The sequence below is a fragment of the Lampris incognitus genome, chromosome 16, assembly GCF_029633865.1.
Source record: "Lampris incognitus isolate fLamInc1 chromosome 16, fLamInc1.hap2, whole genome shotgun sequence".
In the NCBI taxonomy this organism is placed as follows: Eukaryota; Metazoa; Chordata; class Actinopteri; order Lampriformes; family Lampridae; genus Lampris; species Lampris incognitus.
This window is the reverse complement of record NC_079226.1, coordinates 18574191-18590321: the sequence shown is the minus strand read 5'-3', so window position 1 is coordinate 18590321 and position 16131 is coordinate 18574191. Positions and strand designations below refer to the sequence as shown.

General features: G+C 45.2%; 1 protein-coding gene across 1 annotated transcript in view; it reads left to right on the top strand.

Moving 5' to 3' along the window:
- Positions 1 to 16131, top strand: part of LOC130126498 (formin-1-like) — an 81924-nt gene that overhangs the window by 49272 nt on the left and 16521 nt on the right. The window contains exon 14 of the mRNA XM_056296048.1: positions 13103 to 13195. Within this exon, the coding sequence (XP_056152023.1) occupies positions 13103 to 13195 (93 nt within the window). The remainder of the gene's footprint in view (positions 1 to 13102; positions 13196 to 16131) is intronic.

Sequence of the window (16131 nt, the reverse complement as noted above, 5' to 3'; positions counted from 1 at the left end):
TGAAAGCAATTAGATATACTCTGCAACTCTCCCCTCTGTTTTTTAGATTGCTGTTAAAGTCCGCTCCTCTCTGACCCGGGGGAAAAATACAAAGAGTCTACTTAAGTGCCCCAGACCCACCTCAAGCTGTCACTCATTTATTAGGAAAAATAGAAGACTTGAAGACAATAAATGCAACATAAGGGCCCTTGTATTTGATCTCCACCACAGCAAAGTCTGGCGCGGTAGTCCTCAGGGGTATTAGCAGTACAGGGTGAACATTGAATTCTGGGATTTTGATGAGCTCCACCTACGACTCCCACCATTTTTATCCTCTCCGCCAGCCGCCAGGAATAAATATTTTTGCCTGGCCATAATAAGCCAGCCTTAAGAAAGGAACTGGTCTTAATTATAAAACGAGCAGAGATCATTTCCATCCATGTTCTGAATGGTGTCTGACTCTCTGCTGCTAGCTCTAAATCACACCTCTGCTGGCTCCATCTATCGGGCCAAGCAGACAAGCAAGGTTGGCTGTCTCTGGCCTGATGTAGAGGGGCAGACTGCGGTGCTTGGCTGTGACTTGCCCTCCAGCCTTTGGTCAGGGGTCAGGAGACCTGGCAATAGCGCAGCAGTCAGGGCTAAGATATCTCCCTCCTTAGCCTCTTCAGTGTTGTAACCAACAACTTTGTGTATTTATGTGTGTGTGTGTGTGTGTGTGTGTGTGTGTGTGTGTGTGTGTGTGTGTGTGTGTGTGTGTGTGTGTTTTGTGTACATATGAGTGCATGCACATGTGTAAATGCATGCATGTAATGTTTGCTCTTTCACACACATCTCATTGTACTGTATTTGCATTGGCACAAGCATTTGTGTGTGCATGATCCATTGAGTCTACCTGTGTGTGTGTGTGCGCATGTGTGTGTGTGCGTGCATGCATGTGTGAGAGAGAGAGTGCATGTGTGTGTTTGGGAATGCACGCACTGTCGTCAGTAGCGATGCACAGGAGCAGGTCAGACTCTTCGTCTGCCTAGCTGCCCTCTCCTTCACTGGCTTGTGCAGAAACATGATCCTCTTTTGATGGGGCTTCCTGTTTGGGGAGAGGGTGATGACCTCTCTCTGTGCTCTTATCAGGGGGAGAGGGATGAGTGGGAGGCCACAAGGATCTAAGCCTACTGTAGGACTCTGAGACTCAACTCCCACAGAGATGAATATCTTCCATTTTACATCCATCACAAGTCATTTGCCGAGGTGCGGCCATAGAAATGCTGACAACCTCAGAACCCGGAGCCAAAACTTTTATCTGTAATCCGTTTCCAAAAGCCTTTGCAGAGTGTGCATAATTGTTCTGATTTAGTGAGTGGTGATAACTTGTTAATTTTGTGTTCTTTTCAAAGAAGCCTAACAACATTAGTTGGCAAACGTTTTCGGTTATCCTTTTTTAGATTGATGTTGTGCTTTCTAGAGGACCTCTTCGAATCAACGAGGGCCATGGAGAGCATACATAAAGCTCCGTTTAACTGCTGCGTAATTGGGCTGGACAGCGAGGCAGGGACGCTACCGAATGAAATAGTATCAAATAAAAAGGAACAGTCAGAGCTCATTTGCTGCCCAGGGGAGTTTAGTGTTTCACAGAAGGCCTGGCCCAGGTTAGGCATTCATCACCGTGGCAAATAAGACAGTGTCCTGATTTTAAATGGCCTTTAATGTCAGGTCCAGGTAGGGCCTTTAGCCTGAAGTCTGTTTTACGATGGAGGCTCCACTCTGAATTCCATGTGTGGAGTCATCATGTTGAGGTACCAGCGCGTCTTCTCTGCACCCGACAAGACCGAATACCCAGGCCTCCTGCTTTTAGACTGTGCTGTGTATCAGGGAAAGGTTGCCATTGATATCTTGTATGGTATTTTTAAAGGTTGCATGAGCAAGTCTGTGTATATCCATCTCTCTAATCCAGACACTAAGATTTCACACAAAGAAACAGTTCACTCAGCTGGACTGTTAACATAGGTTCTGATGTCTGGTCGGGGGCAACAGAGAGGAGGCGACACGTCTGCATGGCTCCAAAAGCAAGGCATTTTCCTCACAAATGTCCTCACTTTCGCTCTCACTGTTCAAGGGGAGCGTCTTCTCCTCAGAAATAAAAGATGAGGTTTTTCCACTTGGTATCACAACTGAAGAGGCCCATCAGATGTGCAGTGACATGTTTTCAAAAATATGTTAGGAGTCCAGGTGAGTATTAGGAGTCCAGTTGAGTGTATTATATTTTTGTGCGAAATAAGCAAGTCTTGATTGTGTATCGGTCTTGAATTCATCCATATCACTAACATTTACCATTAGCAGTTCTAATCAAATCTCAATCTTGTGCAGAACTACCCAAAAGTATTGATACAATATCCAGCAGTATATTGTTGGGGGCGACAGTGGCTTGGAAGTAGACTCTGGTAACTGGAGGGTTGCCGGTTCGATCCTCGACTCCTCCTTGCAAAAAAAAAACGTTGAGGTGTCCCTGAGCAAGATACCTAACCCCTAACTGCTCCCGATGAGCTGGTTGTTACCTTGCATGGTTGACACCGCCATCGGTGTATGAATGTGTGTGGGTGAATGTGAGGCGTCAACTGATTAAGTGTTTTAAGTGGCTGTTGCAGCTAGGAAAGCGCTATATAAAATGCAGTCCATTTACAGTAATATCCTAACCATGGCACACATCCTTTTTGCATATCATATCCCTCCAGAAACATTGGGAAGCTCCCTGCCTCCAGCTCTGAATACAGATTAGCGCCTGCCCCTCATCTCATAAGTCCCGGCTGATGTTTCTACCTGTCAGCACAGTGCACTCCACCATCATGTAGGAGGTGAACTAGGGTTTGACGGGCTCGAACAGATACTAGGAGATTTATGTCGAGTGGAAAAAGGAGAGAGGTTCTTAACTTTCCCGACCGAGGCAGGCTTTTGGCTGGCCTCACAAAAGGGTGAGGATTCATCCCAGAGAAAGGGGAGCTAGGGGTCTGACAGTCCATCGGGATTGCTTATAATCGGGGATTAGTGAGAGAATTCCACTGATGGAAATGATCCACATCCCAGGTATAAATAACTGTGATATGCCGGGGCTGGAGTAGAGTAGAGACTTAACCTCTGACGGAAGATGCAAGGAAGAGTTTCGAAAACCCCTCCAAAAGTGACACCACTGGGCTTTTTTATTCTCAGATAGAGCCAAAAGGGGCTTACAAAGCACCAAGGCCAGCTTCACATATGTTTAACACTAGGTCAAAGTAATGATTTGTTTATTTCACACTGGATCCGGCTGACAGTGCTACGCTTTTTGCAACAGTGGGGAAATTATGAATCACACAAAACCTTTTGAAACCGAGTAACCTGGATAATGAGGAATTCTTCTGTTTGACAGAATAGCACACATCAGACCACTCTCATTTAGTGATATTGATCTTTTGTTTGTTTCGCACTTCTGCACAGCACTTGCAAATAGTGTTCTGCAAAGGAATAAATCAAAGAAAAAGGAGGAAAACAAGTTGATCAAAGCAAAAATTGGGCTCCAAAGCACTATTTTTTACTTTATTATTTGCTTTATTAGACACTATTAGATATTAGCTGCTAATATTACAACTGTTATCACAAGGTGTCATAGACACATATAATTTAGGAGTGGAGAGACATAGGCTCTATCTGAGAATATTTTTTTGTAGTAGATTAGTAGGGGAATACATACTAGTATACTTTGAGGGGCTGATGAATGAAGAAAATGAGAGAGAGAAGGTTGGATGATGTGGGGATAGTGAATCAGGAAGTAAGGTGGATTAGCAAGGAGGAAGTGAGGGCAGTTATGAAGAGGATGAAGAGTGAAAAGGCGGGTGGTCCAGATGACACACCTGTGGAGGTATTTAGGGGAGATGGCAGTGGAGTTTTAAACTAGATTGTTTAACACAATCTTGGAAAGTGAGAGGATGCCTGAGGAGTGGAGAAGAAGCACACTGGTACCGATTTTCAAGAATAAGGGTGATGTGCAGAACTGTAGGAACTTCCGAGGTATAAAGTTGATCAGCCACAGCATGAAGATATGGGAAAGAGTAATAGAAGCTAGGTTAAGAAGAGAGGTGACAATTAGTGAGCAGCAGTATGGTTTCATGCCACAAAAGAGCACCACAGATGTGATGTTTGCTTTGAGAATGTTGATTGAGAAGTATAGAGAAGGCCAGAAGGAGTTCCATTGTGTCTTTGTGGATTTAGAGAAAGCATACGACAGGGTGCCAAGAGAGGAGGTGTGGTATTGTATGAAGAAGTCGGGAGTTGCAGAGAAGTATGTAGGAGTGGTGCAGGATATGTATGAGGGCAGTGTGACAGTGGTGAGGTGTGCGGTTGGAATGACAGATGGATCCAAGGTGGAGGTGGGATTACATCGAGTATCGGCTCTGAGCCCTTTCTTGTACGCAGTGGTGATGGACAGGTTGACGGACAAGATCAGGCAGGAGTCTCCATGGAGTATGATGTTTGCAGATGACATTGTGATCTGTAGCCTGGAGAGGTGGAGGTATGCACTGGAGAGTAGAGGAATGAAAGTCAGTAGGAGCAAGACGGAATACCTATGCGTGAATGAGAGGGAGGACAGTGGGACGGTGAGGATGCAAGGAGTAGAGGTGGGGAAGGTGGATGAATTTAAATACTTGGGGTCAACTGTCCAAAGTAACGGGGAGTGCAGTAGAGAGGTGAAGAAGAGAGTGCAGGCAGGGTGGAGTGGGTGGAGAAGAGTGTCAGGAGTGATTTGCGACAGAAGGGTACCAGCAAGAGTTAAAGGGAAGGTTTACAAGATGGTTGTGAGACCAGCTATGTTATGTGGTTTGGAGACAGTGGCACTGATGAAAAGACAGGAGGCGGAGCTGGAGGTGGCAGAGTTGAAGATGCTAAGATTTTCATTGGGAGTGACAAAGATGGACAGGATTAGGAACGATTATGTTAGAGGGACCGCTCAGGTTGGACGGTTTGACGACAAAGCAAGAGAGGCAAGATTGAGATGGTTTGGATATGTGTGGAGGAGAGATGCTGGGTATATTGGGAGAAGGATGCTGAATATGGAGCTGCCAGGGAAGAGGAAAAGAGGTAGGCCAAAGAGGAGGTTTATGGATGTGGTGAGGGAGGACATGCAGGTGGCTGGTGTGACAGAAGAAGATGCAGAGGACAGGAAGAAATGGAAACGGTTGATCCGCTGTGGTGACCCCTAACGGGAGCATCCGAAAGTAGTAGTAGTAGTAGTAGTAGTAGTAGATTAGTAGGGGAATATAATTTGAGAGGGAAATTAAATTTCAAGAAATTGTGTTCAACAACTTTGAAGAGCATGGGCATTTCAATTGGGTGGCACAGTGGGTAGCGCTATCACCTTACAGCAAGAAGGACCGGGGTTCGAACCCCAGCCGGGGTTGTCCAGCCTTGGGAGTCATCTCAGATTGTCCTCTGTGTGGAGTTTACATGTTCTCCCCGTGTCTGTGTGGGTTTCCTCCGGGTGCTCCGGAGGAAACCCACCTACTACATTGGACATGTAGGTCAGGTGAATCGGACTTACTAAGTTGTCCCTAGGTGTGACTGTGTCTGCCCTGAGATGGACTGGTGACCTGTCCAGTGTGTTACCCCACTTTCTGCCCAATGAATGCTGGAATAGGCTCCAGCATCCCGCTACCCTAATTAGGATAAGCGGCTTGGAAAATGGATGGATGGATGGATGGAGACATAGGCTCAGTTTCTGTGTCTTTCTGGCTGCCATGCCTCGCTCTCTGTTTACACGGCAACACGGGGATCGCTGGTTCGAATCCCCGTGTTACCTCCGGCTTGGTCGGGCATCCCTACAGCCACAATTGGCCGTGTCTGTGGGTGGGAAGCCGGATGTGGGTATGTGTCCTAGTCGCGGCACTAGCGCCACCTCTGGTCAGTCGGGGCGCCTGTTCACTTTTCTAATCAGGCGAGATATGGAGGACAGCCTGGGTGTTTGGGATGCTACCCATTTGCCAGCATTGCTAAGGAGGATATGGACACTGATTCTGATGACCTAGTGCACCAGTGACTCAGGATAACCCATGGTTGGTTCTCTTTCCTCTGTGCATTGCTTAACACGGTCCAAAACAGCAATTTCTAATCAATCAATGTGATCTATCACTTAACGAGTCTATCAGTTACATTCCATTCCATTTTGGTCAAGGGATGATTTGTGGGACATTTCTCCCAGTGATACAAGAGTGCACAGTGCTCAGCTCCTCTGTGCAAAAGATACCGAGGCTGCTGCGTTTAAACTCGTCTGTTTTCCTTGAGTGGTAATTAATGGATGGAATTAGAAATTGACACCGTCTCGCTCATCGTGATCTGGTCTGTCTGTCTGTGGCGGAACATAGGTTCTCTATAGCTAGGTGACTGGAAAGGAAGCCTGATTGGAAAAACAATTCAAACAGCAATAAAAACCACAGACAAACTGAACCACAGTTCCGCTGGTGACAAACTGCAGATCTGCTCCATCTTCCAGTTAATATCTGGCTTGCCAGGCTTGAGCAAAGGCATAACTGGGATTGCAATTGGGTTCACCTGAAGTAGTGCGATGGGTTGATGAGCAAAGGCACATAGCATGTACTGACAATGCTGAGAATTAAAATAAAAAAAAAACAATTAATTTGAATTTTTAAAAAAAAAACCCTTTCTTGTACTTTTACTTTAGCACTGGTTTTGCTCTTAGATGCTTGTTTAGATGCACTTATGACCTGTGAAGACTAGTAGTTCTCCTGATTTCCTATGTTAAATGCACTTATTGTAAGTCGCTTTGGATAAAAGCGTTGGCTAAATGACTGTAATGTCATGTAATGTAATTAGACTGGTGACATAACCTCTTTTGCATACCCCCCCCACACACACATTTTTCCCATGCACACCACTGTATTCTGTCCAATAAAGCAGAAATGACAATATTTGAAAAAAAAAGTTATTTTCTCTCCTGGAGTGAACAAGTCAAACACAACACTAGAGTCTTCTCTTTCTCTGCCCCGGATTTTATTGCAGGGAAATTGGTGAACTGGTAGGAAGGAAGGAAGGTATTTACCAGTCCAGTAGAACAAATAAAAAGGCATGGCTTCATCTGTGGTCAAGGGAGAACTTGAACTGGCTGGGGCTAGGCTCCAAAAAGATCTAGTGTTTGCCTTCATTAAGTTTCAGAAACTGTTGAGTGTTTCCCACAGATCTGAAATATACCTGTGGTGGTAGCCGGCGGAAAGGGTCGGCATTATCTGGAGGCACAAAAATGGTCTACTACATGTGACGAACAACAAATACATGTGACCTTTAACACAATGTTTTGATTTATTGAATATTTCTATTAACTTGACATAATGTATTTAACAAATCCAGCCGCCCCAACCCTCCCCTCCATCTACCCACATGGGAAGAGTAAGACAAAGTAAGGGGAAAAAAAGGAGTAAAACACTCTTTAGTGTGTACAAAGATGGCACTGTTTGTAAGAGCACTTAATCTTTCTGGGTTTTTCAAAGAGCTTCAACGCCTGTGCACATGGGAACGCCTCTGGTGCTGGTCCATATATCGGTATTCGCAGACATGCAGCCAGGTGCTCCTCTTTCAGTCTGTTTTTCAGGTCAGTTTCGACCTGCAACATAGATGAAAAACAGACCTTAAATTTACTGTACAAAAATTACATGCAAAATATATTTAGTGCGGAAAGAAAGATGAAATTAATTTGCCCTGCTGAGTAAATGCATGAAAAGTTAGTAGTCTAACCTTGGTGAAGATTATTCTGTCTTTCTACCTGCCATAGCCCGAAGAGAAAACAAATTATAATCTTATATTTAGCCAGCACAATTTTGCTGCATGTTGCGCAATGGGCAAATTATGTGTGCTTGAATACACTCTGGAGTCTTGTCGCTACCAGCCAGCATAGTTGCCACTTTCTTTCATGGAATTCAGTGCTAATAGCAAAGTCAGAGAACAATTACGCAATAAGGAGAAAAGTCTTTACGTATGCTCAATAATGCAGGTAAGAAACTCAAATAAGGTTGAATCAGTTCATCTGGATACAACCTTTATTACGTTTCATCTAAGTGACCACTTCAGTCTCAACTGACTGCAGGTACCCCCACCCTTATAAACCATACTGTAGCATAACAACAGAAACCAACGACCAGTTTCATATGCAAATTGCCGTGAGCATTAACTAGAGTTTCAGTGGCCATGTTATTCTCAGAGGATTGGGGAGTTGTTGATATCCTTGACAGGGAGAAACGCTGGTTTGAACGGGGAGTCAAAGAGGCCATCTATGTGAAGAGGGGACGGCCATCCCTGAACCGGGGGGCTAAGAGTACATCTGTCACCATCTTACAATGTTGTGATTGCAACCATTCCCAAATCCTCTGTGAATAGTACACATGGTCATTGTAACTCTAGTTGATAATCACAGTAATTTGCATAGGAAACTGGTCGTTGGTTTCGGTCGTTATGCCACTGTATTGTTTGTAAGGGTGGGGGTACCTGCAGTCAATTGAGACTGAAGAGGTCACTTAGATGAGAGATGAAACGTCTCTCTCAATAAGGGTTGTGTCCAGATGAACTGATTCAACTTTCTTTGAATAAGGAGAAAAGGGGTGTCCAGGTAGCGTAGAGGTCTACTCCGTTGTCTACCAACATGGTGATCACCAGTTCGAATCCCCGTGTTACCTCCGGCTTGATCAGGCGTCCCTACAGACACAATTGTCCTTGTCTGCGGGTGGGAAGCTGGATATGGGTATGTGTCCTGGTTGCTGCACTAGTGCCTCCTCTGATCGGTCAGGACGCATGTTTGGGGGGGGGGGGGGACTGGAGGGAATAGTGTTATCCTCCCACGCGTTACATGTAACGTCAGGTGAAAAGAAGCAGCTGGCGAATCCACATGTATCAGAGGAGGCATGTGGTAGTCTGCAGCCCCCCCCCCCCCAGATCGGCAGAGGGGGTGAAGCAGCAACTGGGACAGCTCGGAAGAGTGGGGTAATTGGCCGGATACAATCGGGGAGAAAAGGGGGGGGGTCACAAAAAAAAAATAAGAAGCAGAAGAAAAGGAGTTGCTTTACCTGATCCGTGCTTGTAAACTATCCACCGTGTACAAACCCCTGAGTGGTCACATCATTTTGTTTTTTTCTAGTTTGTGTGCTCCTTTTACTAAATCCCTTGTCCTTGGAGTTCGGTAAAGTTGGAAATGTATTCAGATTCAAAATTCCCAGATCAACTCATAAGCGAAACATTGTTAAAACACAAGCGACGCCTCATAATTCTTTTGTACAAGATGTCTGTGAATGTTCTCATTCATCCAAGAGGCGAAACGTCTTCATGGATATATACCAAGTCCAGTTGCACTTGATTCAACTCCTTTGGACGTTTGTACAAGAATGAAGTTATTCAATATTTTCCCCAATAAAAATTCCCCAAAACTACACAAAAGCACATTTTTACAAACAAAGTGTTGTAGTACAACCAACAGGGGACCACTGATGTGTGAAGTGGTTTTGGGGACACTACACAGTATAAGAGTGACGTTATTGAATATTTTTGTTGTATCTCTCTTCTGTGCTGCACTTTTTAGACGGTCCCTGTGCACTGGTCTCACAGCCGGCTGTACATAGAGACCCATGTTATTTGTCCGGCTCGGAGGACGGCTTCATTTTGTTGAACATTAGGTTGTAGCTCGTGGACTACGTTACTATGGTAGGAGGGAGGCGATGTTTGTGTTTTAACAACATTTTGCTTGTGTCTCTATGCGTGCTCAATAATCCAGGTAAGGAAACCACAGGAAGTTGAATCTGTTTCTCTGGACACAAGGTTTACTGAGAGAACATTTCATCACTCATAATGAAGAGGTGACTTCGATGAGTGATGAAACGTTCCTCTCAGTAAATCTTGTGTCTGGATGAACTGGTTCACCTTTATGTGGTTTCACTTATGAGTTATTGATCTGGGAAGTTCGAATCCGACTATATTTCCAACTTGCTTTTTATTTTTATTTTTTCCCCCTTTGTCTCCCCAATTGTACCCAGCCAATTACCCCACTCTTCCAAGCCATCTCGTTCCCTGCTCCACCCCCTCTGCTGATCCGGGGAGGGCTGCGGACTAATACACGCCTCCTCCGATACATGTGGAGTTGCCAGCCACTTGTTTTCACCTGACAGTGAGGAGTTTCGCCAGAGGGATGTAGTGCATGGGAGGATCACGCTATTCCCCCCAGTTCCCCCTCCCCCCTGAACAGGTGCCCCCGACTGACCGAAGGAGGCTCTAGTGCAGCGACCAGGACACATACCCACATCCGGCTTCCCACCCGCAGACACGGCCAATTGTGTCTGTAGGGACGCCCGACCAAGCCGGAGGCAACACAGGGATTCGAATCACCGATCCCCATGTTGGTAGGCAACGGAATAGACCGCTACGCTACCTGGATGCCCACTATATTGAACTCCAAGGACATGTGATTTAGTAAAACGAGTGCATGAACTACTAAAAAAAAATTGATGTGACCACACATAATGAGTAAAACTTCAGTAGTAAAACGAACAAACCATTTGGTACAAGCGCACAAACTAGAAAAAAATATGATGCGACCACTCAGGGGTCCATATTAACGTCATAGCAGAGAACATCTCTCTTTCTCTCTCTATCTCTCTCTCTCTCTGTTGCTGCACAGAGCAGATTGTCAGTAGACCCTTCTCGCCATAGCAGAACGAACAGGTATGAGGCAGGTCTAGCGAGGGGAGGTTATCCACTAGCTGATCGATCGCGGATGGCGTCGTTCTCTCGGATGGATTAAAAAATTAAAAATTGCTAAAATGGGTCGCCAAATATACTTCGGTGGCTGTTGATATACCTGGGCGGTCCGCCCGAGTAAAGTCTTGTGTGTGGGAAACACTGCTATTGCCTCTGAATGCGCCTCTACCGATGTATTATCACGGGAAAACAATGTCTTAGACCAGCGCTCTTAGTTTTTATTCCCTGCAGATGCTGGTGGTTTTTTTGTAGGCTTCCTCCTTGCGGCCTTTGCTGTCTGGACCACATTTGGTGGAGAGCCGCCGCTAAATTGTAGACTTGCTGTTTTGAACAGTTTTAATGGGCCCTCTTGTGTGAGGGGGATTTCTGGTAGGCGAACGTGTATTTCCAAAGAGCATTTTTTGTTTGTATGTTTTGTTTATACGTTTACCTGGATTTTATTTCATTTCTTCTGCATACTGATAGACTTCTCCATTCCATATATGTGTTCTCTCTCTCTTTCAGCCAGGATTTTAAAACATTTCTTGGCGCGCCGTGCGTTTGGTTCGATTTAGTTATCGCCCTCTTTCACCGAACAGACGTTGTGTTCGTGCTTCCATTCCTCAAGATCAGACAATAAAAGTGAGTTGTACCTTGAGACAAAGCTTACCAAGCTGCAGGTGTAACTGCTGCCCTGCAAGGGTGTGAGAACCGAACACACATCTGAAGGCAGCCGAGCGGTGAACCGAGACTGCGGTATTGTTGTGTTGTGGAACTATTTAGCAATGCAGTCATAAGCAAGTTAAGGTATTTACTGCATCCATTAATGACCTGCATGCTGAAGGATTGTGCCAGAGTTATTTCACCAGACGTCTTCTGCGTACGGTGTACCAGCCTAATAGACGAAAGGAAATGAGTAGGCCTGGCTTGACTGGGCACCGCATCATGTCTCCTCTGAGCTTGTGGGAGTTGGATCATTTGGTATCACAACAAAAGCCCAGTATGCTCACATGTACAATCAGTTTTAAATGCAGTATGCATTGCATTATGAGGATGTATTTGCAGTGAATTGTTGCACTGAAGGAAATCACAAGAGTTTCCACCTTTACATGAAAATCAAGCCACGTCCTTTTCACCCCAATGCCCCCCCACACACACCTTTCCCACCTGTTCTACCTTCTCCTCCTTTTTGTGTATGTTTTTCACTGTTTGTTCATATGTGGGTGGGGGGCAGGTGTTACACTTCATCTGGTTAGTTTTCATAGTTTTCGGTTACATCGGTAGCAGTGGTACAGGGCTTCGGAAGTATCCAGAAGCATGTAGAAGTCTCTTCGGAGCGCGGGAATATCAAAGCGCGAGGGCATGCTTCTGGAAGAGGGTGACTAGTGTAACCTACTAAAGGCTCGCTGGTGGATTGGCTGGGGGGTCGGCCCCTTTTAGTCGAGCGGTTAGCGATGTTGCCTCATAGTGCAGTACAGCCCCAGCTCGAATCCCGCAGCGGGCAGAAATATGCTTGGTTATATCACTGGTGACTGCTGGACTCTGAATAAAGCCCTGGCAAGTTTTGTGTGATTGCTATCTGACTTAATTAGCTACCTGAATGAAAACATGTTGACAGGACTTACACCCCACCTCTCCATCATGTTTTCTCCCCCCCCTTTTTTATCCCCAATTGTGCCTGGCCAATTACCCCACTCTTCCGAGCCGTCCCCGTCACTGCTCCACCCCCTCTGCCTATCCGGGGAGGACTGCAGTCTACCACATGCCTCCTCCGATACATGTGGAGTCGTCAGCTGGTTCTTCTCACCTGACAGTGAGGAGTTTCACCAGGGGAACATAACACATGGGAGGATCACGCTATTCCCCCCAGTTCCCCCTCCCCTCTGAACAGGCACCCTTACCGACCAGAGGAGGCGCTAGTGCAGCGACCAGGACACATACCCACATCTGGCTTCCCACCCGCAGACACGACCAGTCATATCTGTAGGGACAGCCGACCAAGCCAGAGGTAACACGGGGATTCGAACCAGTGATCCCCGTGTTGGTAGGCAACGGAACAGACCGCTACGCTACCCGGATGCCCTCCATCATATTTTCTGTCACCACCTCATCTCATATGTCAACAATTAATGGCATGTCTTCTCTAAGTGTGCTTGTTAGCGTTGCATATTCCTAACTTGGCGAGGATCTGTAAAGGGGTGGGGGAGGTGTAAAGCCTGGTTCACACAATGACGACTGCTTTGTTTATTTATTTATTCATTTTCCCCATTTTAAACTTCCATTCTCTCCAATAAGAAGCAGTAATTGACTTCATTTGAATTATGCCTGATATTTGTCATCTCTCACCGGCCTCTTCCTGGTTCTCATCTTCCAGCTTGTGAGAAGAGTGTGCAGAACGTGTGTGCCAATTCCTCAGAGGAACACCTTCAGCCCTTCAAGGAGAAAATGGAGGTCTTTGTCTCCATCGGTAAGTACTCCCAAGGTTCTCAACTATCTCTTTAAAACGTGTAGCTAACTGTCATAGCAGTAGCAACGCCCTCGCATATTTTAAAGCAGCCATCATTTTATCCCTTTATCTTGTAATTGCCTGGTAACACAGGAGTATGTTATTACAAAGGCTGCTATAACTTACCACCATGCAATGACCGGATGATTTATTAGCATACAGTTAGAAAAGCTATAAAGACACGCCACTGTGAAAGAACGTTGGACTCAAGTTAAGACATTCTGTCTCTCTAAACTAACAAGGGCTTGACATCATGTCTTTTTTTTCCCCCCACTCGTAACGCGCCACTGATTGTAATTACAAAATATTTTCGTCCGCTCCATCCTAATCATGGTGTTGTCAGTTGAGGTGAGGGATGAGTTGTCTAATCCTTTACCCCTCCCTCCAGATCATGCACAATGACACACTCCCAAATCCAGGCTGTTAGATAGCAATGATAGATCCTTGCCCTCACTTGCGCTCACAAACTGGCCAATCAGCTCTGGAGTTTTTAGGAAAGTGTGGGCGTCTTCAAATGTGAAACGCACTTTCAGTCTGGCAACTTAAGGAGATCTTCATGAAACATAGCTCAGAGAACTAGAAAATCCCTGTTTTGCTCCAGAAACACAGTGAGGGACCTTTAAAAGTACAAAGGTATAATTATGCTTTTTGCCTTGTCAGGCTCTCAGCTGGGTGGTATGGTTTGTTTGCTTGCTTGTGTGTGTGTGTGTGTGTGTGTGTGTGTGTGTGTGTGCATGTGTGAGCGTGTATGTGTGTATACGCTTGTTAGTGGGTGTGTGTGTGTGTGTGTGTGTGTGTGTGTGTGTGTGTGTGTGTGTGTGTGTGTGTGTGTGTGTGTGCATGTGTGAGCGTGTATATGTGTATACGCTTGTTAGTGGGTGTGTGTGTGTGTGTGTGTGTGTGTGTGTGTGTGTGTGTGTGTGTGTGTGTGTGTGTGTGTGTGTGTGTGTGTGTGTGTGTGTGTGTGTGTGTGTGTGTGTGCGCATGTGTGTAAGAGGGTGTCTCAGTAGACTGTTAGACAGCATGAGGACAGGAGGCTACAGGCCTATAGAAGGGATCACATTGCCCCTAACACCCTTCTCATGCACTGCTGGCTGCCATAAAGCTGGCAGGACATCTCTGGCTGCGGCCTTGTAAAGGCAGTCTGGCCTCAGAGGAACACGACTGGGGACCACCGTGACTGAGGCGAAACCGCTCCAGCACTCAGATCATTCTAGCCCTCTGTCCACAACACTGCCCCAGCCCTAAGCTCTCTCCTCCTCTCTTCCAATGTAGATTGGAAGGGGAACAGTCACCACTCCATAAGCAGATTTACTGAGGGTTTACCCCTGATGCCTTAACTTCAAAATAATAGTTCCCAAGCTGTTACCTATGAGTGGGAAAACCAATACTTAGGATGGCGATACAGTTATACTGTTCATGCAAGTTGGTGGCATTAGTAAACTGTAAGTTGCACAGGTTCATACGACTTTACCCTTATGCAAAGCATTTCAAATGCAATTAAAACTACATGCAACAACGTTTTTTTGCTGTATGATAGCTAATTAAATAAACGATTATTGCATTGCTGTCAGTTAATATCAACATAATGAAAAGTAAGCTAATTCAGATGATGGTTAGTGAAGTTAACTTCCTATGAACTGATGGAAAATATTTGAAGTGCCTGGAATACATGAGCAAGTATTCAAATGTAACATTTATCCACTAACCTTCAAAATACTCAATAACTGCAATTCCTTTTTTGGGGGGGGTCTGTCACTGATTTCAATTTAACCTTCTATTGTTTACAAATATCAGTTGATTCCATGCACTAATATTTGGCCTACTACCTAATCATAGTTATGTGACATAATGTCAGCATTTAGACTGGCTGTTGCATGAAACTAGCTGCAAAAAACCCCGGTATGTGTCAGCTCTATGCAGCCTAGCCATACTCAACTTTTCAGTGATTTGCATGAGGAGACACACAGTGAAACAGAAATACAACTCAGTTCCATACACCAAAGTTGCATGAAAACCTTGTATGTAAAACACCAGCCTTAAGACTAGAGGAGTGTATTGGACCTTCAGTGTGTGTTGATGCCAAAGTAATGACTGTGTGCTAAGAAAGAAAAAAAAAACAGGCACTCAGAACCCCTCACACCTGATACCGATTCACTTTCAAACTGACCACAAGTTCAGCCATGATGCCTTTGACCATTAAGAACTGAGAGGTAGAGTGTGATGATTCAGACAGGGCTGTGTTGGTTATTGGAGATGACTGTGTACATGTGAGCTGTGGTTCACATATCGAAACTGCAGTGTGTAACTGGTGTTCGACATTCACATGTTGCAGACATGGGAGAAAAGCTGCATGTAAGGCTACAGCCCTATTTGCCAAGCTCCAAACACTTGTCTCAAAGCCTTTATCATATACGGGGCCTTCCTCACCATTTGAATGCATACCAACAAGGGCATTGTCACATGGGAGGTTTTTTTATTATTTTTTTATTTTCTTAAATTCTTTCTTAAATTTGCCCGTAATCACGTAGTGGAATCTGCTGGTACTGCTTACATCCAGTAAGCACACACCATGTCCTAGACACTGGATAAATGGCATGAAATTGGTGCACGCAAAGCCCCGGTTGCCTGTTTTTGGACACCTGCTTGTAATTTCTATCTTCATGGTTTTGCATAAATGCCACACACTTTTCTCCACATCACAAACAACCATCTGCTAACAAAACATAAATCGCCGTGAAGTGTTTTGAGTGGAAGTCAGTATATACGATTTTTTAAAGAGAAAACGTCCATCTCCGGCAAGCACAATGACCCCTTTTATCCATTAAAAGTCTTGGTGACAGACCAACGTGCCAGCATCACAGAAGGCGGTTTAGGTTTTGACTACATTTAAAGGG